General features: G+C 37.3%; 1 protein-coding gene across 2 annotated transcripts; it reads left to right on the plus strand.

The window, feature by feature from the left end:
- Positions 1-952: 952 nt before the first annotated feature.
- LOC126299237 (vesicle-trafficking protein SEC22b) lies at positions 953-26106 on the plus strand. 2 transcript variants are annotated; one of them, XM_049991025.1, is made up of 6 exons: positions 953-1067; positions 1151-1230; positions 1345-1454; positions 25345-25505; positions 25589-25735; positions 25832-26106. In XM_049991025.1, exons 2-6 carry the CDS (start codon positions 1156-1158, stop codon positions 25978-25980), a joined length of 642 nt encoding a protein of 213 aa, XP_049846982.1. In that variant the 5' UTR covers positions 953-1067; positions 1151-1155; the 3' UTR covers positions 25981-26106. The 2 variants fall into 2 exon arrangements, with proteins under 2 accessions (XP_049846982.1, XP_049846981.1); XM_049991024.1 differs by having other exon boundaries at positions 953-1230.

A 26106-nucleotide genomic window follows, 5' to 3' on the forward strand; every position in this document is an offset into this window, starting at 1 on the left:
TCTGAGTGCTGTAATGAAATAAATTTAGAACAAAGAACTTATTTTCGTCTTTCTATTTTGCAGCACGTTGCTCCAGTGGCATCGTAATCTGGCTTAGCAACAATTCAAGGGCATCCTTTGTTAAATATCGAGATCCTATTGTCTTCAAAATTTGTTTGTCCTTCTTCTAATAGAGTTTCTGTTGCTTAAAATTGTAGGCAATTTTACTTGTCCCGAAATAATTTTGCATAAGTTTAGCGATCTGCACATTCTGACACTTCAAACTCTTTTACAAGACACGAATAACTGCTCGTAATCCAACCACTTCATCGTCAGGTCTATGTTGACGATTCAGATGAATCTGGCACTGATATATGTAGAATTGAACTGGCTGCATCTGTGCCATATGACTTTAGACAAATTGTCCGTGGCAGTTTCTTCTTTATCGTCAATTGTGGCTAATTTGGTATGTCAAACAGTGTCAGCGCTGAATTCATCACGAGTTTATTATTGTTTGCATTAGTGAACTGGTTTTGTTCGAAGTATAGTGAACAAAACTTAACATTATTATAAAGGTAAACAGTGTCTTTTTTTCATAAAATCTCTTCGTCTGTTATGCACTAGCCATTGTCTGTAGTTTGTAAGCGAATCCTGGCGATATTGTATAATAACAGAGTCTTTAGGAAACCTAAAGAAAAAGGCAGATGTGGTATTTTCTTCGTGTTGTTGCTGCAATTTATTGCGTTATAGACGCTCTCATTTGTAGAAACAATTGTTCAAACCAAAATAAACAAGTACTATTCTTGTTCGCTTTCACGGTGTCGCTGAGATCAATAGTTTTACTGGCCGCTTGGTGCGCTGCTGGCGCAGTTGGCGACAAACTCTAGGTGAAGTGTCGCGATTGTTATATTAGACGGTGGTATGGACGTAAATGTAGATGTGAACATCGATATATCGCACTAAACTCTTTGTACCGTCTCTTCCGTCGTGTAGATACGTCTTTGACAGGAGTGAGCGTGGATATGTTTGTGTGCGAGTGAATGTGTGGTTCCGAGTGACGTGTATATGTTGTGCCTATTCAGGTGAAGGTAGATTTTTAATGATGCATTGTGTTTAATAGCAGCAGTACTCCATACATTCTGTTTGTAACGTCACCACACCTCTACTGTAGACAAAATGGTTTTGATGACGATGATAGCAAGGCTGTCAGATGGTCTGCCGCTGTCAGCATCAATGCAAGAAGATGAACAGGTTGGTAGATTGACCTATGATTTTGTGAGGTTTCATTAAAATTTATTCACTTTTTTCTCATAAAAAGTTCATCATCTTTTACTGGTGACACGGTCTTTTTTGCGCCCTTTTCAGTTTGGGAGAAGCATTCTTGAGTACCAGAACCAAGCGAAATTATTATTCCGCAAGTTAAACAGCCATAGTTTGGAGCGTTGCACGATCGAAACAGGACCATATGTTTTCCAGTAAGTTTTTGTTAATGCATTATTGCAGCCATGCGTACATCAAGCTATGTGACAATTGCTATTATGGTACTGTCATTGTTAGAACAATGGTTCATAATACACCGTTTCTCGTATTTAGTCGTATGTCGCACAGGCTAAACTGTAAGCATTTCTGTTTTGCAGTCATGAAACAGTTTTGCACCCATTGTGTTGTCGTAACATTGACTTGTTTCCGGAACTTAATTATGCAGTACCTTTTCCTTTCATAACTAAAAGACATTGAGTTTTCTGCTTGTGTGACATAATTATGGCTTAATATTGGAAAGACATCAAATCATTGGTATTTGGGTCATTGTCCTAAAAGGGTCACGAGCAACTGCACAGTTCTCGGGCAGATAACAAGCAAATAAAATGTAGAACGGATTCAAGAGCCAGTAAAAGTATGATATTTGCTCCTCATACAGGAAATATCACATGTCAGCTATAATCAGCTGTGAATGGATTTGTTGATGGAAGAAGGTACTAATAAACACAAACAGTGATAGTCACGAAATTCTTAATGAAAGGTGAAATCTACATCATATGTAAGACAATAAATATTAGTAGAAATCCCCCCCCCCCCCTACTTCCTTTAACATGTAAGCAGAATTCATGCAATAGGCCTATTCAGCAAAATGTTACAGATTGTTTGCTTTCCATAAAAGTTTTTTCAAAACTTCCAGTTGACTACCTTGTTGAATAGTATCATATGTATGCTAAATTACAATGCAGTCAGATTCCTGTAGTCTCACTTTTGAAGAAGTATTTAATCCTCCCCCTCCTACATTTGTGTACTAAACATGTGTAATTGTCAGAACATAAAAAAACCTACTGAAATATTATACAAGCCGAAGAGACTATTCCCATTTATAGTCTGTAACATATTAGTTTAAAATCTCCACTAGGAATTACACTGTACTAATGTACTATTGTCCACTGTGTAAAGTTAATATTATTTGCTTCCTCCTATAGAAGAATTTTGGTTAGATCACTGTATCTATTCAGTAGCAGATGTTTTAGATCCCATAAAATGCAGTTGCTGTGATACTCTTCTCTGAGTTGGTTTATTCTATTGTCATATACTGGGTTGTAAATATCAGTTCATTAAGGCCTAAATGTGGTTATCATCTAAAAACATGCGGAGGGGTTCTTGGGGGTTTTAGCGTAGTATTAAAAAGTCTTGCTTGACGGTCCCATTAGCCCGCATACCTACATGCATGTAGCCTACTTCTCTGTGATGAAAAGGATTCAACATATGTTTAAATAAAGAAAAAGAAAATCATATTCAGAACTCTGGTTGGCATCATGGTTGTTATCCTTGTATTTGATTTTTATGCAGTATCCTTTCTTTGTCACTCTTTTTTCTGTGTAGTGCTTCAGTCTACTCAAAAAAACATCTAAAGGTACATCTTGAATGAACATATAAATATATTCAGATTAACAGTCATCGAGCTATTGTGGCAGAGTTCTAAGCATAGGTTTAACATATGATGGGCGCAGTATAAAAAACATGTTCGACGTTTATTGCGTATCATCAGGACTCTCTCTCTCCAGAGCAGTCTCTCTGCAATTCTTTTTCATGTTTTGTTTAGCACATACTTAATGAATAAGATTTTGATAGGAGTGAAATTTTTTATCCATCCAGTGAGCCTGATTTGGATAGTTTCTGTGATTTTCCTAAATTTCTACTAAAACTAACATTTTGGATTAGGAATATGATTGATGAGTGTGGACAAACCAAATTACTGGGTAGGTAGATAGTTAGGTAGTTAGCTTCATGCCCCATGGATCATTTTGCATGACAGATTGTACTGTTGTGGAGTGAGTCATTTTATATTACAAAACAAATTAATGTGTACATATGCTTGCATTTGTAACATTTCTAAGTTTTTTCAAGAAAAAAGACTGTACAGATGTTTTGAGTTAGCAAGTCCTAACCACCACCTTTTTCACATTACAGTAACAGAAATTCTTCTCCCCACTAGGAGTAGCTGTCAAGGAGAAACTTTCTCAGTTTCCAAATTTTACTTTGCTGTCTATGAGACATCTATCTATGGTTTTCAGATAGATGGAAAGCTGTCATGTAAAGCTTGTGTTCAGGATTTTGTTCAAAAACTGATTACTGCTGTATCTACCATTGGAGTAGTATCTGCAACAAATGATGGTCCAACACAAAAATTAGTCTACTTTGATTTTTCTCATTCTCTTAAGACATGCAGCATTATATTCTAGGGTAACTCTTCCCATTCACAAAAGGTATGTCTGCTCAGAAATTGATGTTACTGTATTTTTTATGAATTTGTGGGTTTTGTTGTTAGTTGTTGGTGAAAATGGTGGATTGTGCTGCATGAGATTAGATTTTCGGTATTAGTTATATGGCTGAGATTCGGTTTTGTGGTACTGCGGATGTTGTTTCAGCTATATAGGTTAAATGAAGTGTTAACGTACTGGGTTTATACTTTGATATGATTTTCTGGTAATGTGGATTTCATATGAGATATATAGGCCAAGGAAAATATCTGGTAGCCTACTGGGTTTCGGAGCTGTGTGTGTGTTCTTGGTATTGTGGACTTCTTTTGCATTATATAGGTCAAGTGAAATTTCTGATATCAGTTTTTTCCAAGTGTTGTTTTGTTGATTGCTGAGGATTTTGTTTGCTAGGTGTTTATTCATAAGTATTTCTTTTATAAGTCTTCATTATTAGGTTTATCATATATGTAGTTTGTCCCACCAGAAACCATGTAACTCCTACAATTCTGTTAGTCTCATGTCATTTCTTCAGTTAAATATTTTTTGTATTGTTTGTTCATGTGTGCTATGCGTGACGAAACAGATCAAAGCCAGCAAGTGGTACTGCAAACCTTGGTTCATCCTGTATTTTGCTATATCAGTTTTCAATAAGGTGCTATAAGAATTTAAAAAATCTTAGCAGTAGCTTTTCTACTATTTATCTTATGTTATGGTGTATGTTACCATCTATGGGCATTATTTGCAATGCTCATTTAGCTTTAAGGTACTATTCAAGGAAAATATTATGATACCCATGTAAATTGCCTATTCCACCTCAGGTGGTCAATGGTGAATAAAGAATCTGAATTCTTCACTTTCCTCATGGCACACTCCTGTTCTGTCTGAGACTTGCTGGAATAAATTTTTAGCAAATTTCTTTGTTATATTGTTAATTACGGTAATATATACTTGGCAGTTTGTTGTCCATGTAGCATTTGTGTGAATTTCATTTTATTTACTATAAACCTTTCTGCAGTTAATTTCATGTAGTGGCTTGTTCCATGGTCATAGAAATTTGCTCCTCAGTTTCATCTTGTGGAGCTAGACAAGCAAAATAAAAATAAGAAAATCTTCTTTCAACTAAGATCAGTTTTTACCTATAGCAAGTAGCCCCCTATCTGGTATCTAAGATAGCTCTGTGTGTATTACCACTTACTTTAAACAGAAGTTTTGGTTTCCTCATCAGCATGTGTATTATTTATTATGCATTCATTGTTTTTGTGTTTGCTGGGTTCTGCTACCTTACCTGCCAGATAATCATGATAAGACAAGGGAATTGTCATAAAAGGATCCTAAGAACATTCTGAAGTCTGTTATAAACTTGACCTGTGCACCAAAATGTCTTACAGTCCCCAGGAGTAGTAACCAGTCTCCTTGTCATGGACTAATTAGTAATGATAAAGTAAGAGTGAAGCATAAACTGAAATTGCTGTTTGTGAAAATAATCATGACAAAAGGGAGAAAAATTTCACTGGAAAATGAGATAAAATTACTTTCAAAGAAATTAAGTATGCATGAATGCCACAGAAAAATTTTTGAAATCCTAGAGGCAGTGACATGTTGCAACAAAAGTCTGCCAGGCTGCAAAAAACTACTTTGAGCTGAATGAGTTCAAAAATTGGATGTTGCCATCCCTGTTCTTGTATGAATTTCTTTAATGTTGGAAAATCTCTTTCGATAAATGTATGATAATCATCCTCCTCCTCCTCTTATACTCCCCAAAAAATCCTAGTCAGAACTGTAATAGGGTTTCTCCAGTAATGTGTTTCCTAACATTTAATATTGTAGAAAGAGAGAGAGAGAGTGAAAGTCGAACATGACGACTTTTTGCAGACTTGTTGCAGATTTGTTGTTAAAATGATAAACCTAAATAATTTACAAGTAAAGCGAACAAGTGACAAATAGTAGAGGCACTGAATTGTCAGCAGGCTCATAGCTAGCTTTCAAACTAATCCCTTTTTGAGCATACCTTAAGAAAAAGTAAACTCAATGTAGTGTTGACCATGCTTATCATGGATGACCACTATGTTGTCTGTTGTGCAGTGCATAATTTCGATACTAAAAACTTATACTACCATGGCATTCCTCCCCTTTGCCAGATTTTTAAGTCACAGGCAAGTGACAAGACAGAGATTCAAGCAATTTGCACACTTCCTTTCTTATACCACAATTGATGGACTGTACTTTGCAGAAACGTAGAAGATAAACTCAGAAAGTTTACTCTGTAGGAAAAAGAGCGAGAGAGAGAGAGATGGATCTGCATTAAGAAAAACTCTGAGGAAATTTGGGTAACTTTTGAGGAGTTTATGTTCCTTGCATACAGGAAGTGTGTTAGGACAACCAGATCAACACAAGTGTTTGTCAGGAACACACTGCCCGAAAAAGTGAGGGATATGATATACAGATTTCGTGTGTTTTAAGCATACATTCCAGCACCTATGTGTCAAGTTATTGAAAAAGACAAGAATATTCAGGAACTCAAAACTCATGACAACACGTCATATTTAGAAGCAGATTGACAGTGTGAATCGCACGACCGTTGCGGTCGCATGTTCGAATCCTGCCTCATGCATGGATGTGTGTGATGTCCTTAGGTTACTTAGGTCTAAGAGTTCTAAGTTCTAGGGGACTTATGACCTCAGCAGTTGAGGCCCTTAGTGCTCAGAGCCATTTCACAGTGTGAATTGGTTTATCCAGTATGGTAGCAAAGACATGAGACTTTTTCACAAATCTTCAATTGCTTCCAGAAAGGAGATGGCAGGCCCTTTTAGAATTAGTTCTTTTGAGCTGCATCATAAAATGAGTATTACAAATGCAGCTACAGTGAGGGATTTGTGATATGCAGTGCTGGCAATCCTGTACACCCTTGCTCTATACTGAAGTCAGTTCTCTGACTGTCCAAAGAAATAACTGAGGCAGACTGCAGAGAGAATTCCTCTGGCTGTATATGGTACATTACCAGATGTTCTATCCACTCCAGAAAATGGGATATCATGATTAATAATTATATTCAGCAAGATATGATAACAACGAATTTTTTCCTATAGAGTGGAAGGGAAATATGATCATACCAATTTTGAAACTTTGCAAAGACTCGCACAGTAAAATTATTTATCAACAGAGCAGCTGTGTGCAAAATACTGGAGTGGATGGTTAGTAAAGCTTTCCTGGTCAGTGGAAACTAGAAATTGGCTGTTGCTACTTCAATGGGGTTTCTAACTGGCCAGATCTACTGTGAATCACCTACTGCCATCAGAGACACCCTCATGTGTTGTCTACACCTGGATTTGCAAAATGCTTAAGACACCACATGGGCAAAACTACATGTGACAGAACATTTGCCTGTCTTTACACGGGGCCTGTGACATTTCACAATGGTATGGAATGAGTCAATAGCCTTACAATTGTACTACAACTTCTCAGCAGAAAATATGACAACGTGGAGCCAAAGTTTCATGTTCCATAAATCATTTCCATGATACATTGTAATGATGTGGAATCAGTTTCTTTTACATTCACATTTCAAATTAATTGTAAATATGGCTACAGGCTTAACATTTTAACATTTTTAAAGTTTTTTTTTTTTTAAATAATATACAGAGGTTAGTAATTTCTACCCACCGCGTCTCATAGATTGCAATAACAGAAAGTCTTCTATGGAATAGGAGTAGTTGTCAAGGAAAAACTTTTTCACTGTTTCCAAATTTTGCTTTGCTGTCTGTTAGACATTTTATGTCACTGTGTAAGTTATCAGAAATTTTAGTTGGATCATTGTGCACCCGTTTTGTGATAAAGACAATCTTAATGTTGAGTAGAGTGAGTCAGTTTTCCATCTGATATCGTAACTATGTACATCATTGTTCCTTTTGAACTGCAGAGAATTGATTCCAAAGGATTTTGAATTTCCCACACTATTAATTGTTTCCTCATCACGTGGTACACTTACCAATGTTGCAGTACCCCTAGATGTGCAGAACTGAATATGTTGTCTTTTAAAATTCAGGGTGAGACCATTCACAGAAAACCAGTCAGTGATACTTTCAAGAACATTGTTCAATATATCTTCTGTAGTACATGATTGATTTCAGTGATAGTGTTGTCTGCAAAAAGAACTAATTCTGCTTGTATGTTAGACAGAAGACTGTTTACAAAAGAGGACCGACAGTGGACCTAAGATTGAGCCTTGGAGAAGACCATATGTGATTTCTCCCCAGTCAGAATAATGTCCCCAGACTAAATTGGTTGAATTACTAAGTACAGGTTAGATATGACATTATCCATTGGTTAATTGTATCGTCAATCCCATAAAACTTCAGTTTAGCTAGGAGAATACTGTGGTTCACACAGTCAGATGCCTTAGATAGGTCACAGAAAATATCAGCAGCTGCTATTTTATTATTTAATGCTTGTAAAATGCTGGCTTTTTGTCATTTACACACACACACACACACACACACACACACACACACACCTTTCAGTGCCACACAGAGACTGTGATGGATGGTGTAAATCATTTCTCCTTCTAGTATTATGTTTATGAATGTTGGTGTTGTTTTCAAACTGTGATTGATTAACAAGCTCAATACGGAAGTAAATGTAGTGTGGACTCGATGATCTTTGCCTCTATTAAAGCTCTGTGAAAGTCCATTTAAGTGAAAGTTGTCAGCAAACAGCTTTACATAGAAGACAGGCATGGGCTAAAAATTTCAGATACTGTGTTTCAATACTGAAATTCCATACTACGCACTTTTGCCAACTTCGGTCCATTCACCCACATCTCTAATTATACTGAAATCATAGTAGGTGTTGACCGTGGTTGTTTCTTGACCTTACTGTTTGATAAGAAGTTGACTTGGGTACCACACATCCAGCCACTAAAGGCTACTCATATACAGACTATGGGAGCATTGTGTATGAGTTGGCTGCATCCTCTGTCCTGGGTTATTAGACACTGTACCTCATGACGGCATCCAGTTTCCATATACATCCATATCTACATCTACGTAGATACTCCGTAAGCCACCGTATGGTGCATGGCGGAGGGTACCCTGTACCACTACTAATCATTTCCTTACCTGTTCCACTCGCAAATAGAGCAAGGGAAAACTACTGTCTGTATGCCTCCGTTTGAGCTCTAATTTCTCATAGCTTATGTTCATGGTCCTTAAGTGCAATGTGTTGGTGGCAGTAGAACTGTTTTGCAGTCAGCTTCAAATAATGGTTCTTTAAATTTTCTCAATAGTGTTTCTTGAAAAGAACATCACCTTCCCTCCAGGGATTCCCATTTGAGTTCCTGGAGCATCTCTGTAACACCTATGTGTTGCTTGAACCTACCAGTAACAAATCTAGTAACCTGCCTCTGAACTGCTCCGATGCATTCCTTCAGTCTGATCTAGTACAGATCCCAAACACTTGAGCAGTGCTCAAGAACAGGTTGCACCACTGTCCTGTATGCAGTCTCCTATACAGGTGAACTGCTCTTTCCAAAAATTCTCACAGTAAACAGAAGTCGATCACTTGCTTTCCCTACCACTGTTCTCACATGCTTGTTCCGCCTCATATTGCTTTGCAACATTCTGCCAAGACATTTAAATGACTCGACTCTGTCGAGCAGGAAACTAGATATTCTTATTTGTCTGCATTGACTTACATTTTTCCACACTTAGGGCTAGCTGCCATTCATCACACCAACTGGAAATATTGTCTAAGACGTCTTGTATCTTCCTACAGTTTCAGCTTTGACACCTTACCATACACCATGGCATCATCAGCAAAAAACTGCAGATTGCTGCCTACCCTGTCGGCCAAATCATTTATGTATGTAGAGAACATCAGGAGTCCTATCACAGTTCCCTGGGGCGCTTGTGACAATACCCTTGTCTCTGATGAACGCTTGCCATTGAGGACAATGTAGTGGGCTCTATTGGTTAAGAAGTGATCGAGCCACCACATATCTGAACTTATTCCGTATGCTCATACTTTCATTAACAGCCTGCAATGGGGCTCCATGTCAAATGGGTTCCAGAAATCTAGAATTATGGAATCTGACTGTTGCCCTTCATCCATAGTTTTCAGTATATCATCTGGGAAAGGGACAAGCTGAGTTTTGCATGAGATGTAAGCCTGATATACAGTCTCCTGATGGAGGCAGATACTGCTCCCTTGAAAATAATTTGTCAACACCATCTAATTAATTATGTGTTTAAATTAAGTAGAATTTTGAAACATCAGTGTTATTCAGTTATCTTCCCTATCCTCAACTTCTTACTTATTATGGGCAGCCTGCTGCTATATGTTTCACCAATATTTGCAAACAGCTCTCCGTTATTGTGGCCACCGACACTCTCATCTCAACATCATAAGTCCACCATGGTGCATACCCTCTGCCCTACTGTGTAACTGAACCTTGAGAATGACATGAAAGTTGACCCAGTCCAAGAATTTACTGAGTTCATCAAGAATATGTATACTTTGGCCTTATCTACTCTGATAGCTCAAAAGGTTGGGTATGCATGCATCAATAAGAATTTCTTCAAACATTATTCTCTGGGGGATGAAGGTTGCTCTTATACCTAGATCATAAATCATTGCATACGAAATGCTCCTATACGGAGTGACTCACTCAGCAGTCCTTAGACAGTAACAGGATGTTTTCCAAATCATCATGTAATTTGTACATTTGAGAGCTCTTACATGATCTTTTCAGAATAAAGTTCCTTCATTGCACTGACAGATATAACTCAACACACTGTTCTTAACAGCACAATAGTGACTCATGTAGAGGTAATTATGAGAGTACCTCAAATGAGTGTTACAGGGGCATTTCTGTACATATTACATATAAATGATTTAGTAGACAGTGTCAAAAGTTCTGAGAGCCAGTTTGTGAATGATGCTGTTGTCTGTAGGAAGGTTGTAATGCCATAAGACTGTAACAAAATGCTGGAAGGCCTACAGAGTATTGATGATTATTGTGCGGACTGGCAATTGACACTGAATAGCCTATAAATAAAGGTAACATGTTGTGCACAAGTAGTGGCAAAGTAACACTCATCCCAACAAATAATAAAATATATGACTAAATACAGAAGTCATTCCATTGTGCTTCCTAAAAAGATTCTGTTGCTTTTTGCTACATTAACAGTTGAAACACTGAGCTCACACACAAACTCATATCATCTTAGAACAGCCTATATGTTATTGTGGAGAATTGATAGTTCAACACCATCTTGTTGAATACCTCGACTTACTGTATCTCTGGCACGAGTTACAGCTAGCACAATATTAATTACAGAAACTAGATGATGACACTACTGTTATAATCGAAGTGTTAAATTATGTACAAGAAAGTGAGTCCTGTAACAAGATCCAAAATTGAAAATAGTGATATAGGTACTGAATTTAGTGATATACTCTGTTGGAGAAGCCTACATCCATGGGATTCTTAACCCTGTTGTGTTTCACAAGTTCATTACCACTGTCTTAGACTCTTAATTTTCAATGAACTATATCATTCACAATCTTTGTCATTTTTAATTCACTTGAATAAATAACTGGTATTTGTTTTACAGCCCAAATCAGAGCTGTTCAATGGAATAAAAACGTACCTGAAATTGTGAATTCTATAGTTAGATATCAGGGTCACTGGTCTACTCCAAAAGTTAAAAGTGACCTCACACCATGAACCTAGTTTTTTATTGTATTTTTTATTCATCACTTTTTCTTCATTTATAATATTTGTATGTCAACAAATTTGTGTGAATAGATGGCTATGTCTTGATGTTGTAGAATACTTTTTCCTTACCAGGAATTACAGAATGCCAGTTAATGCCTCCCTTTGAACATACCACCACCCCTCTCCCAAAATTTCTTTAATGTTTAGCTTTAACCATTATCATAATCATTCTCTACTGTCAATGTGTAAGGAGGATGTGTAAGATGTGCCATCCATCACAATTTTCTGTCACAGGTGGTTGCCTCCTGATGTGATGCATCCTTTTTGTACTGATTTGCCATCCGTATATAATATTGATTCACTACATTATTTCAATATATTGACTGTAGTGTCCTCAGCCAGTGTACAGGTAAATTTCTGAAAGCTGTGATGAGAATCAGTAGCAGCTTATTTGCTGTCTAAAATCTGAGCACTTTATTCCACTTGTTACAGAAGATTCCAACTTCGGTCGAAGTTGTGTTCACTATTTGCACTAGTAAGAGGCACACGTACACCATGTGAACTGCTGTTGCTGCAAATTATGGAAAGGTCTAGGCCTATTCATGAATTTTTTGCCACCAAAAAATTTTTCATTCCATGCCGCTCGCTCACGTGCAGATAAGGCAAATCTGTTCAGATCGTCAGACAATGAATGTCCGTCAGCAGAATTGTCAACTGAACTCCAATATAATTTATATTTTCTAGTAATAGACTGCTGAATCTGATTACAAATTTTTTTTATATTCACTGCTATTTGATAACCCATTTTGTACATAGTGGTGTTTAATAGTAATTTTGTAGTATCCAAAAGCTTTTCTAGTTGGTGACCTAAAGGCCCTAAAACCTTTGTAACATGATGGAGTTTCTTTAATACGTATTTCTCCCCAATAAAATATGACACTCTCCCTTTGACGTTCTCTATTACGTGGCTATCATTGGTGTTCATCTGAAGTGTTTCAAATACAGGGTGGCGCACGAAATGTGTTACCAATTGTTTCTTTCACAATTTACGATGCACATTAGATATCCCACTGGGATCTCTACAGCAGTACCAGCAGAGCTTGGAAAAACAAATGAGTTACATAATGACATGTAATTCACAATACTGCAGCTAGGAGAGTAGTAAGCAGCAATGGCTGACAATGGGAGACTGATGACACTGCAATGATCGGCAATTGTGTTACTTTTTCATGAAATGAAAAGCCTTGTTGTCACTCAGAGGCATTTTCGACAACAGTTTAACACACGGTGGATCCCTTGCAAGAGGACCATCCACAGGTTGTACGATAAATTTGTACAGGAAGGAACAGTATTGGAAGCAAAGCGATCTTGGGCTAATCCTGTTTGTTCGCCGGAGAATATTGAGGCGGTACGAGTTGCTGTACAGAGAAGTCCTGGGAAATTGTGTAGAAAGGCAGCAGTACAACTGGGAATATCCAGACGCTCTGTTCAATGCATTCTTAAGTGACCTCCATATGTACCCATACAAGATGAACTGTGCACAGAAGCTCACTGAAGAACACTAGCAGCAGAGACTACTGTTTGCTCAGTGGACGGAGGATAGGGAAGAAACCCTCAACAACGTTTGCTTTTCAGATGAGGTGCATTTTCATTTAGAGAGTGTGGTTAAAAAACAAAATGTACGCTTTTGGGCCACTGAAAACCCACAAGTGCTTCATGAACAACATTATGCTCAGAGGATTACAGCATGGGCAGCAATTTCCAGTCACGGACTTATTGGACCCTTTTTCTTTGAAGAAACTGTGAACAGCGAGCGTTATTTGAGCATGCTTCGCAATAGCTTCATTCCACAGCTTCTTGCTACTGCCTTGCCCTTCAACACACGGTGGTTCATGCAAGATGGAGCAAGGTCACATACTGCAACCACTGTGTTGGAGTTTTTACATGAGCATTTCGACATGTGGATCATTTCCCTCAGGTTTCCAGGTCGCTTCAATGATGGACAAAATTGCCCCCCCTCTCCCCCCAATAGTCCAGACCTCAATCCATGTGACTTTTCTTTGAGGGTACCTAAAGGAAAAAGTTCCCGAAACATCCACGTGGTTTAATGGAGCTCAGAAGACTTATTCTTCAAGGTTGCAGTGAAATTACGGAAGACGTGTGCCGTAGAGTAATCAGTAACTTCAGTGTTCGTTTGAAGGAAGTTAGGAAATGAAATGGTGGACATATTGAGCATGTGCTGAGTTAGAGCAAATTTCCATGGACGGCTCTTCATTGTAGTAAATGTTCCTTCCAGATTGTATTGACAATAAAGTTTATATTCAAAAACAAAATGGTAACAAATTTAGTGTGCCACCCTGTATTTTGTACATAGAATTTTCAGATGTGTTTACTGCCTTGGGGTGTAGCGCATTTATTTCTTTGGTAACTAACAGTGAGTGGAAGCCAACATTATAAACTGCACCCTGTTCCAGTGAATTGCAGCTCTGTTATAGACCATGAAATCCAAATTTCAGCACAAGTCATCTCCGAAAAATCAACATTAATTTTCATTGAAAGCAGTTAAATGAAACATCAACTGGAGTTTGATGTTCCAAAATGTCCTCACCTGAAGTATGCCCTAGCACTGTCAGAATATAATAATTGCAACAAGGAAGTCATTCGTATACGAGTATTTCCAGAGCCTTCTTTGTGTTTGCTCCTTGATTGGTAATGAAATAACATCTTTGTATGTAGTCTACATCTACATCCATACTCCGCAAGCCACCTGCCGGTGTGTGGCGGAGGGTACCCTGAGTACCTCTATCGGTTCTCCCTTTTCCATTTTCAGTCCTTATTTCAAGAAAATGTACTTTAATTTCATGGTGAATATTTATTCCAGTTTTCTCTGGACTGCCATTCTGATCAAGGCTTGGGTACCATCCTTTCATTTGTCCTGAAATGGCTTTATGAAATCAGTCATGAAATGCATCATCTTGTGACTGCCGGTCCACAAGCCCACATTTAAGGTGCACCCCTCGACTTTCATTGCTACCTTCTGTTTCAGAACTATGATTGCTTTTATTTTGTTGGGATTCTTTCTGATGTGTCTTAACACTGTGTGGTAAATTGTCTTATAGTCTTACTTTCCCATTCATTCGCACCTTTGTTGATGAGTTGTTCTGAATATTTCTAAAAATCTTTTAGTGCATAAATGTTGGGAGGTTGCTCAACACTAGCATTTCAGTTTCTCTATCAATCAGGATCGTTTTAATTGATCTGGATACTTTTCTTTCCTGGGATTTTTGTTGTATGATCCTGTAGTTACTTTTATATCACTGCATCATTACCGAGGTACTCAACGTATAAGGTATAGTGACATTACCTGTTGAGCATCGTATCAGAGGTGCAGCCTCCTGTAACACAGTCTGCTAGTAGCAAGAAGGTTTCCAATGCCTCATTTTTTGGTTTGGTGTTCAACAATTTTTTTTTGTACTATCAGTGCACTATGTTTGTGAAGTCTTCTCAATATCATTCTTCTGCTTGTGGTAGGAATGGCATTTTGCTGCACTGCTTTGATTGTGCCTTTGCTCCATCTTAGTGGGTCCAAGAGTACTGTGTAGCAAATGAAGCTAAGAAGTGCAGTGGAGTGAGAACTGATGCCTGAGTGGCACTGCAGTGATGTGTGTGTACCCTACACATGGTGTCAGTGTCATTGTCACCCAGAGTGGTAACTCAGAGCACCTGACGTGGGTGAAGAGCACTGCGGTGGGTATCCCACAATGTGTTGCCTTCATATGCCATTCATAGAGTTTTCCTGTGACAAATCTTTTTCACCTTACTGTTTTTTGTGTTTTTTATAAATTTTAGTAGATTTCAAATGGTTTTCAATAATGGAACCACTGAAGTGTGTTATGCACAAAGATAGTCTTGGATCAAATAAAAAATAATAAAAAATTGATATAGAGAGATAGTTTGATTATAGCATTGTTTGTGAGGTGTTAGGATTAAACATGTGGTGAAATAATTACGACAATAAATTGTTTGAAATGAAGTGGTTGGGATTTGATTGACTTACAATGTCAGTGAATTGTTTGCCATAGAAAATAATGGAAATCAATACTAAGATAAAACTGGATAAAAGTTCCTATCTACAGTTAAAATTTTTCATATACTTGTGGCTAGTAGTTATAGCTCAAATGCCACAGTGTAAGCTGTCAAGCAGTTATCAATCTTGGTGGACAGCTCAGGTTGTGTACACAATATTGCAGATTAAGGATGGAGCTAATGCGGGGTAAAGGGGAAAGTGGTGATGGGCATGGGTGACAACTAAAATATTCTATGTTTGCAGTGTATTATCACATTTGTCTTAATAATGATTTCCAGTTTTTTTTCCAATTTTGAATATCTTCAGATCAATTTTAGTTGCAGAGTAGCCTTACAGTTCTAATGTCGTAGTGACTTGCAGAAGCTGTCCACAGCACACACAACTGGCGGGTTGCTCTGCAACAATAGTTGATGTGAAGACAATCGGAATTTGAATGAAACTAGTAATCATTATTAAGACTAATGCATAACAAGCTGCAATAAAAAAATATTAGAATAATCAGGTTGTCCACGTATATATTTCCGCTTGGCACCATGTCAAGCTTTAATAAACAAAAATATTGTTGTAGCAGGCAGTGTTTAACAGTTAAATTTCAAATCAAATATGACATTTCTTTTTATTTGTAATTGACAGTCATTGTTGTCGTGTGATGCCCTATGACATATAAAATATTTTTCGGTGTCTGATTGAAATACTTTGTTAGGACAATGGATGAAACAGGAAAACAAATTGAGTTCAAGCAATTTTTGGCGGCAAGATTCCAGTTTCTCTAATACCATGAATATGCAACTCCACAAAGCATTCCAGAATATGTAAAATGAGTAAAAACATTATTATTACCCAATTTTAAATAATTCTTGCAATAACATGCAAACTATTTTGTTGAAAGTACAGAAATTGCACATTACAAACTGAGGAAATTACTTTTGTCTCAGTGTGGCCAGGTGTTTAAGCAGTTCTCAGCATGTTAGTCTACAGTTAATGTTATCACTTCATTAGAAATTTTCTCCAGGAACAGTGTTTCAAAGTAACAGACTCTGAGCCATGTTCAGACCTGCTTCAACACCATTATTTTCGGCAATACATCTATTTCTTCTTCTACATCCAATATCTGAGAGTTTTTATAGTATCATCAAATGAAACAAAATCCTTAAAGTGGAAATTGCTGAGTTATTTGTGGATTTTTAACATCAGTATTTGCCCATCCAGGTGCACATCAAAAATATTATCCAGGTGCACATGTCAGAAATATTATTCAATCAATTGGATGCACTATAAACAATTCCCCAAAAATCTATGATGTTCAAAATAGTCACTTCAGTATCTCAGGACTTCTGGAAACTGTTTCTGGTGACTTAATATCCTATAGTGTCCCACAAAGCTAAAATAAAACACTGTATGCAGCAGGTACAGCATCACTACAGATTCTGACACAATGATGTGCCATATATACTGAAGGCACTTATAATAAAACTGTTTGTCAGTTTTGTAATTCTTCTATGCTTGGGGTGAAGTTTACTGGTTGTTACGGGGGGAGGAAAATGAATTAAGTGTTTTGCAAAACAATTTATTTAAAGTGGGCAGAATATTTGCCTTCAAGTAACACAGTCCAAGAGTTTAGTTTGATTGTTTAATGACCAGATGCATTCAAGCATTTTGGCCATGTGACCAATAGAACTCTTGTTGACGAGGCTTGCTTCTGATTCTTGTACTCTCACAGCGGATTTTTGAAACAATGGAGAGTAGTCATTTTACCTACAATGTCTCTCTCTTGTTACTGTACAATCATTCCTGTTACCTCGCAGTGTTTGCATGGGCTTGTCAGAATAAAGCGGAGATATTTATTTCATTTTGTAACCATAATTTGCTTAGTGAAGGGATGGTACAAAATACTTTAGAAATATTATGACTAGGAAAAAGAAATAATTGATTTTAATGGATGATATGAGTTTTCAGTTAGTGCTCTCCAACATATCCAGCCTGTACACAGATAATTCAATACATCATTACTACATGCACCCACAAACTTAATTAATTAACAATAGAGTTATCATATGCAGCTCCCAAAGAAATGCTTTTCCACATAATGTTATACCCTGTGTGATATTACCTTATAACTGGGAAGAAATGGTCAGTTACTGATTTGAGCTGCTGTTTGTAAAAAGGTGTCACATCTGAAATAAACAACCTGCCCTTGGGGAACTTTCAACTGTGCATCACTGGTACAGAATTGCAGGCAGTGTTGTGATGAAATAGAGGATGTGATTCACGAGCTGCAAAGCAATTTTCCATCATTTAATTGTTTCATTTCTCACCCTTAGCACCCTGAAATAGTTATCAAGCAAGATTATTATTAATTTCCTTCCTTACTCATTCTTAAAACCAAACTGATGTGAGGAAGTGTCTGAACCATTAACAAAGGAAAATTATGAAATTCTCTACAAAGTGTGGCACAATAATCATCATCATTCTGCAACACAGTTTTCAGTATTTGTTACTTTAAACTGTTTTATGTATGGACATAAGAGCAACAGTTGATTTCTGAACAGCTTTGCCATTTGGAATAAGTAGTCAATGGACGGTAAGTTTGAGAATGAGTGTGAAGTCTTACTTTTAAGTATTGGGTGAGAGTACTTTGGATCTTGATATTGACTATTTATCCTCAATCTTCATCTTCTACTTTCACTGCTCCTATAATAGCCAGCAGAAATTCCATGTTATTCATTAGTTTCTGCTCTGTTTCACTGTGTGGTAACTTTGATTAAACTGTATCTTAAAGACACACTTAACAAACACAATTTAAATGTGAGTCATCCTCCACTCCTGGCCCTTATATGGCTTGTATATAAAAAAGAGGCAATTCTGTGCTCAAATATTATAGAACACAGTTGTAACTAAGCTTTATGCTGGGGATAATTCTTTTTAGTGAAATTGAGAAGTAATTTTTTTTTTTATCAGTTGTTGCTATGAACATTTTTTTGACTGATTTTGTACTGTGTTCCTTTTGACATTTTGAAAATTATAGTGGTAGTTTACTAAGGATGGGAAAGGTTTTTTGCATGTAGTTTTCTTTTTTTGATTGTTTTAGTGCCCATCCTGGTAATATTCACAGCATGCTTTATGTAAAATTGCTGTCCTTGTACGTGAAATGCTTTCTTCTTTCATTCTTATTACAGTGCCTCATTGCACATATGTTTCCATCATCTGTAGAGTAAGTAACTAACATTTTACTTAAAATTGGGAAACATGAACCAGTGAGAGTTTGCTTGTGTCCTTTGGTTAAGTTGTAATATTGCTGTTTTGAAGTTCCATGATATTGGTGGCCATAGACTCTCGTGTATTGCAGGGTAACCCCCCCCCCCCCCCCCCTCTCTCTCTCTCTCTCTCTCTCTCTCTCTCTCTCTCTCTCTCGATAAACAGTTGGCTTTAAAACTCCTCATATCAGAATTACAGTGCAATGTCTAATCACTTCTCATTCTTTTTTTGTTTTTCATCCTTCTTTCTTCATGATCTGTGAACTGGATGTATAATGAGATTAGCAGTTTATCCAATTGATACCTGTCAAAGTAGACTGTGGCTAATGGCTTTGTTCTCCTCTGTACAGCTGATAAGAGGAATTGTTAGCTCATGATAAGAACAGTGAGTCAGCACATCAAGTCTTTTTTTTCTAGATGTGTATCATGTTTATAACGTAATCTCTGTTAAGTGAGTGGTGTGTCATAAGTATATGTTGGATGTAAATGGAGATGTTTCATCTATTGATATCAAGGAAATCTATGTAACAAAAGTTACATGACCCAGATATTTAGAGGCAGGATCCTTGTAAAAACTGATTTAGAATATGAAATAATCAGCATAAGAACTGTCCAGCATAGCTTATTATTAATCTTTGTCTTTACTGCTCATGAGTATTGGCAGTTGATTGTCAAAAATAAAGGTTGTTGCAAAATCATCTTGACACTCATATCAGATAACTATCCAGGAAATAAATATTTTAGGTGTAAAGGAGACCAGTCACTGAGAAGCAGAAGCTTTGAGCCATCAACAGGCACACACAAAAAGATAGAAAAATTGTTATATTTTGGAGTACATCTATTCTAGACCACAAAAATAACTCCCCCCCCCCTCTCTCTCTCTCTCTCTCTCTCTCTCTCTCTCTCTCTCTCTCTCTCTCTCTCTCTCTCTCTCTCTAATTGTGTACATACTCCATATTTGTTCCTTTTCAGATTTCTTGTTGTTGCAGAGGTAGGAAATAAGAATTGGTGATATGAATGAAGTTATAAGTAAATAACTGCCAGATTCTCAAAGTTGATGGATTTCTTTGTATATTCTGTGTTGAATATGCACCAGTATTGTTTCCATTGCTGCATGCCTTTTTAACATGAATCATGATGGAAGCAGAACTTATTAAGTGGTTGTGAGATGTCAGATGCCCCTTTGTTTTTCTTCCTAGAAATTTTTTATGGCAACTATGCAAAATTACAGCCTTTAGTTCTGTCATTTGTAGAGATTTAAATAGATGTGCCACTGCGATATAATGGCTCTCCTCTAGGTTGAACTAAAAATTATGTTAAAATCATAATTTCCTAAATAGAGAATTCAGGGATTCTGCTCAGTATCTTCGTTGACAAATTTTGGAAAGCTTCTGATAAGAGTTGAGTTGGTGTTCATCTTTCTTGCATTCTGCTATATTATTTTATGAGCAAAACATGTTCTTATAGAATATCTTCCCAGAAGTTTTCATACAAGCAGAACATAACATCTCTATATGCAGTTTTAGGCTTGAAGATACTGTCATAAATACACAAAGTATCTACCAAAGTTGAAGCAAAATTGTAAGACCATGTATTAGTAGACAGTGCCCATAGCAGTGTAAAATGGTGACACCTGCAATTTCTTGCTATACCTTGCAGATGACTTCAAATACAAGCAAATGTAAAGTATATGTGATAAATTAACAGAGCGGTTCTAGGCGCTACAGTCTGGAACTGAGTGACCGCTACGGTCACAGACCCGAATCCTGCCTCGGGCATGGATGTTTATGTCCTTACATTAGTTAGTTCTAAGTAGTTTTAAATCTAGGGGACTGATGACCACAGTAGTTAAGTTCCATAGTGCTCAGAGCCATTTGAACCATATGTGATAATAGGTTAAAAGTCCAAATATAATTTACTGCTTCTGTGATGAGCCACTTGAAAGAATGTTTTGTGTCAAATACCGTGGGGTAGTCATTCATTCATTGGATGTACTGGGGAGAAAGAAATGTCTGAATGAAATAAATTAGGAAGGTCTTGAAAAGTCTACTTTTAAATGGAGCTGATCACGTTCGAAACTAATTTTTGACCCATCCCTAAGTATTGTTAGAGCATTTGTTGCCCATTAGGAATGAAAATGACAAATAAAGAGGAATCCCTTCAATGCCCTTTAGTTTTTTGACATATTTGTCATTTAAGCACCCCATCAGTGCTCACATTAAGTGGCTACATAACTCTATAAAAAGATGTTATGATTTCCATCATGGGAAGGTTTAAAAAGGCACCGCATCTCTCAATTGTTTAATGCAAAAAAAAATGATATTGATAAAACTAGACACATGAAGCTTCGTGTAGAGGAATGTAAGTGATTTATCTTTCCGCACAGAGGACACATCAGAGTACCTGTTGTCGAGGCATCACCGTAACTGACTCATGGTCTCCTGAGAGAACATGTCTGTCAGACATGTTAACAGTATGTCATTTTGTTCTTATGGTTTTCTTTGAAAATGCTGTTCATTTGAAGACACTGATACATTTTCTCAGGATAGTACTTCTCTGATTACTGTAGGGCCCCTTGCAGGTGTTTGATGTTTTCCCTTGAGGCAGATTAGGCCCATTCGTTTTTCTACATCATGATGATGTGAAATTATCTATGGCCAATTAGGCAAATATTTAACTTTCTCCACTTTTCCAACCCAGATGCACAAAATTCATACCTTTAAAATAGCAAACACAGAAAAAGTCTTAGTTTTATTTTCTGTTCTTCCTTTTGTCTTGTGAATAAAGCCTAATCAAGGCAATTACAATACATGAAGACCTAACTATGCATATGCTGGTAGAATTTTTTAGTAACGATGATAATAGATAATTGTTATAAGGCTCCTTATATGCAGCAGCTCCATTATAGTCTTGAAAAACACTTCAGTTGTTGGTGTTTGAGGGTATTATTTCAGTTGTTGTTGGGGTCTTCAGTCCTGAGACTGGTTTGATGCAGCTCTCCATGCTACTCTATCCTGTGCAAGCTGCTTCATCTCCCAGTACCTACTACAACAGACATCCTTCTGAATCTGCTTAGTGTATTCATCTCTTGGTCTCCCTCTATGATTTTTACCCTCCACACTGCCCTCCAATACTAAATTGGTGATCCCTTGATGCCTCAGAACATGTCCTACCAACCAATCCCTTCTTCTAGTCAAGTTGTGCCACAAGCTCATCTTCTCCCCAATTCTATTCAATACCTCCTCATTAGTTATGTGATGCACCCATCTAATCTTCAGCATTCTACTGTAGCACCACATTTCGAAAGCTTCTGTTCTCTTCTTGTCCAAACTATTTATCGTCCATGTTTCACTTCCATACATGGCTAAACTCCATACAAATACTTTCAGAAAAGACTTCCTGCCACTTAAATCTATACTCGATGTTAACAAATTTTTCTTATTCAGAAACGCTTTCCTTGCCATTTCCAGTCTACATTTTATATCCTCTCTACTTCGACCATCATCAGTTATTTTGCTCCCCAAATAGCAAAACTCCTTTACTACTTTAAGTGTCTCATTTCCTAATCTATTTCCCTCAGCATCACCCGACTTAATCCGACTACATTTCATTATCCTCGTTTTGCTTTTGTTGATGTTCATCTTATATCTTATATCCTCCCTTCAAGACACTGTCCATTCTGTTCAACTGCTCTTCAAAGTCCTTTGCTGTCTCTGACAGAATTACAATGTCATCGGCGAACCTCAAAGTTTTTATTTCTTCTCCATAGATTTTAATACCTACTCCGAATTTTTCTTTTGTTTCCTTTACTGCTTGCTCAATATACAGATTGAATAACATCGGGGAGAGGCTACAACCCTGTCCCACTCCCTTCCCAACCACTGCTTCCCTTTCATATCCCTTGATTCTTATAACTGCCATCTGGTTTCTGTACAAATTGTAAATAGCCTTTCGGTCCCTGTATTTTACCCCTGCCACCTTCAGAATTTGAAAGAGAGTATTCCAGTCAACATTGTCAAAAGCTTTCTGTAAGTCTACAAATGCTATAAACATAGGTTTGCCTTCTAAGATAAGTCGTAAGGTCAGTATTGCCTCACACATTCCACTATTTCTACGGAATCCAAACTGATCTTCCCCGAGGTCGCCTTCTACTAGTTTTTCCATTCGTCTGTAAAGAATTCGCGTTAGTATTTTGCAGCTGTGACTAATTAAACTGATAGTTAGGTAATTTTCACATCTGTCAACACCTGCTTTCTTTGGGATTGGAATTATTATATTCTTCTTGAAGTCTGAGGGTATTCCGCCTGTCTCGTACATCTTGCTGACCAGATGGTAGAGTTTTGTCAGGACTGGCTCTCCCAAGGCCGTCAGTAGTTCCAATGGAATGTTATCTACTCCGGGGGCCTTTTTTCGATTCAGGTCTTTCAGTGTTCTGTCAAACTCTTCACGCAGTATCGTATCTCCCATTTCATCTTCATCTACATCCTCTTCCATTTCCATAATATTGTCCTCAAGTACATTGCCCTTGCATAGACCCTCTATGTACTCCTTCCACCTTTCTGCTTTCCCTTCTTTGCTTAGAACTGGGTTTCCATCTGAGCTCTTGATGTTCATACAAGTGGTTCTCTTATCTCCAAAGGTCTCTTTAATTTTCCTGTAGGCAGTACCTATCTTACCCCTCCTGAGACAAGCCTCTACATCCCTATATTTGTCCTCTAGCCATCCCTGCTTAGCCATCTTGCACTTCCTGTCGATCTCATTTTTGAGACGTTTCTATGCCTTTTTGCCTGCTTCATTTACTGCATTTTTATATTTTCTCCTTTCATCAATTGAATTCAATATTTATTCTGTTACCCTAGGATTTCTACTAGCCCTCGTCTTTTTACCTACTTGATCCTCTGCTGCCTTCACTACTTCATCCCTCAAAGCTACCTATTCTTCTTCTACTGTATTTCTTTCCCCCATTCCTCTCAATTGTTCCCTTATGCTCTCCCTGAAATTCTGTACAACCTCTGGTTCTTTCAGTTTATCCAGGTCCCATCTCCTTAAATTCCCACCTTTTTGCAGTTTCTTCAGTTTTAATCTACAGGTCATAACCAATAGATTATGGTCAGAGTCCACATCTGCCCCTGGAAATGTCTTACAATCTAAAACCTGGTTCCTAAATCTCTGTCTTACCTTTTAGTATCTCTAGGGTTCTTCCATATATACAGCCTTCTTTTATAATTCTTGAACCAAGTGTTAGCTATGATTAAGTTGTGCTCTGTGCAAAATTCTACCAGGCGGCTTCCCATTTCATTTCTTAGCCCCAATCCATATTCACCTACTACGTTTCCTTCTCTCCCTTTTCCTACTACCGAATTCCAGTCAGCCATGACTATTAAATTTTCGTCTCCCTTCACTATCTGAATAATTTCTTTTATTTCATCATACATTTCTTCAATTTCTTCGTCATCTGCAGAGCTAGTTGGCATATAAACTTGTACTACTGTAGTAGGTGTGGGCTTCGTATCTATCTTGGTCACAATAATGCGTTCACTATGCTGTTTGTAGTAGCTTACCCGCATTCCTATTTTCCTATTCATTATTAAACCTACTGCTGCATTACCCCTATTTGATTTTATGTTTATAACCCTGTAGTCACCTGACCAGAAGTCTAGTTCCTCCTGCCACCGAACTTCATTAATTCCCACTATATCTAACTTTAACCTATCCATTTCCCTTTTTAAATTTTCTAACCTACCTGCCCGATTAAGGGATCTGACATTCGACGCTCCAATCCGTAGAATGCCAGTTTTCTTTCTCCTGATAATGACATCCTCTTGAGTAGTCTCCACCCGGAGATCCGAATGGGGGACTATTTTACCTCCGGAATATTTTACCCCAGAGGACGCCATCATCATTTAATCATACAGTAAAGCTGCATGCGCTTAGGAAAAATTACGGCCGTAGTTTCCCCTTGCTTTCAGCCGCTCGCAGTACCAGCACAGCAAGGCCGTTTTGGTTATTGTTACAAGGCCAGATCAGTCAATCATCCAGACTGTTGCCCTTGCAACCACTGAAAAGGCTGCTGCCCCTCTTCAGGAATCACGTGTTTGTCTGGCCTCTCAACAGATACCCCTCCGTTGTGGTTGCACCTACAGTACGGCTATCTGTATCGCCGAGGCATGCAAGTCTCCCCACCAACCGCAAGGTCCATGGTTCATGGGGGAGGATTATTTCAGTATCATTGTGAAATATATTCAGATGTGAATAGTTACATAGATAGAATAATTCTGTAGTTCAATGGGAGAGTTAGTACAGAACATGTATTTGCTGGCAAGCTGCCGTATTTTTTGAAAGGTTATTTTCTTCTAGCTATATACTCAGCTCTTGCTGTGTGCAACTGAATTTGGATTATTCGCTTTGTTTGTTCTGTTTGTAATTTCCTAAAATGGTGTGCTGCTAGCAATATTGTGTACATCCTTTAAAGTATTTTATGTGGCTTTTTATGTTAAATTTTTAAAGTAAAAATGGAAAATGCTTGATTGCTTTTACTAACCTATTTTATTTTTTTTTTTCATTTAGCTATCTTATCGAAAATGATGTTTGTTACTTGGTATTAACTGAGCGTAATTTCTCAAAAAGACTGGCTTTCTCGTACTTAGAAGACCTAGCGCAAGAATTTCATGCTCAGTATGGGAAGAGAGTTAATGTTGTGCAAAGGCCTTACACTTTCATTGAATTTGGTAGGTAGTTTATTGTTCTGTGAATATCTGTCAAGAGCTGATACAATTACAAGGAACTGTTACCTTGGTATTCTCTGTTACAGATACATATATGCAAAAGGCTAAGAAAATGTTTACTGATGCGAGAACACGCCGTAACCTTGCTGCACTTAACACAGAGTTACAGGATGTTCAAAGAATTATGGTGCAAAATATAGATGATGTTCTGCACAGGGGTGCAGTATTGTCTGGTACAGTATATTTGCTAGCTTTTTAAACTTAGTTTCACATTATAAATAAGAATATATTCTGACTTACAGTGTCCACATTTTTAAAATTTGTTACAGATTTGGATACAAAAGCAATGAACTTGCAGCTACATTCCCAAAAATATAAGAAAGACGCCACTCATTTAAATGCAAAATCAATGTATGTGAAAGCTTTTGGTGTTTGTGCTTTGATTTTCCTTGTGATATGTTATATCTATATTATGTAAAAGTTTACATACAATTATTTGTGCAATAGATTATACCGAATACCCTTCAGATTGAATATGTATTCTGTTGTTAATAAATAATTTTTCACTGTGATTTAAATTTAAAATAAATTTTTATGTCTGAGA

Source organism: Schistocerca gregaria, chromosome X (assembly GCF_023897955.1).
Source record: "Schistocerca gregaria isolate iqSchGreg1 chromosome X, iqSchGreg1.2, whole genome shotgun sequence".
NCBI classification, from domain to species: domain Eukaryota; kingdom Metazoa; phylum Arthropoda; class Insecta; order Orthoptera; family Acrididae; genus Schistocerca; species Schistocerca gregaria.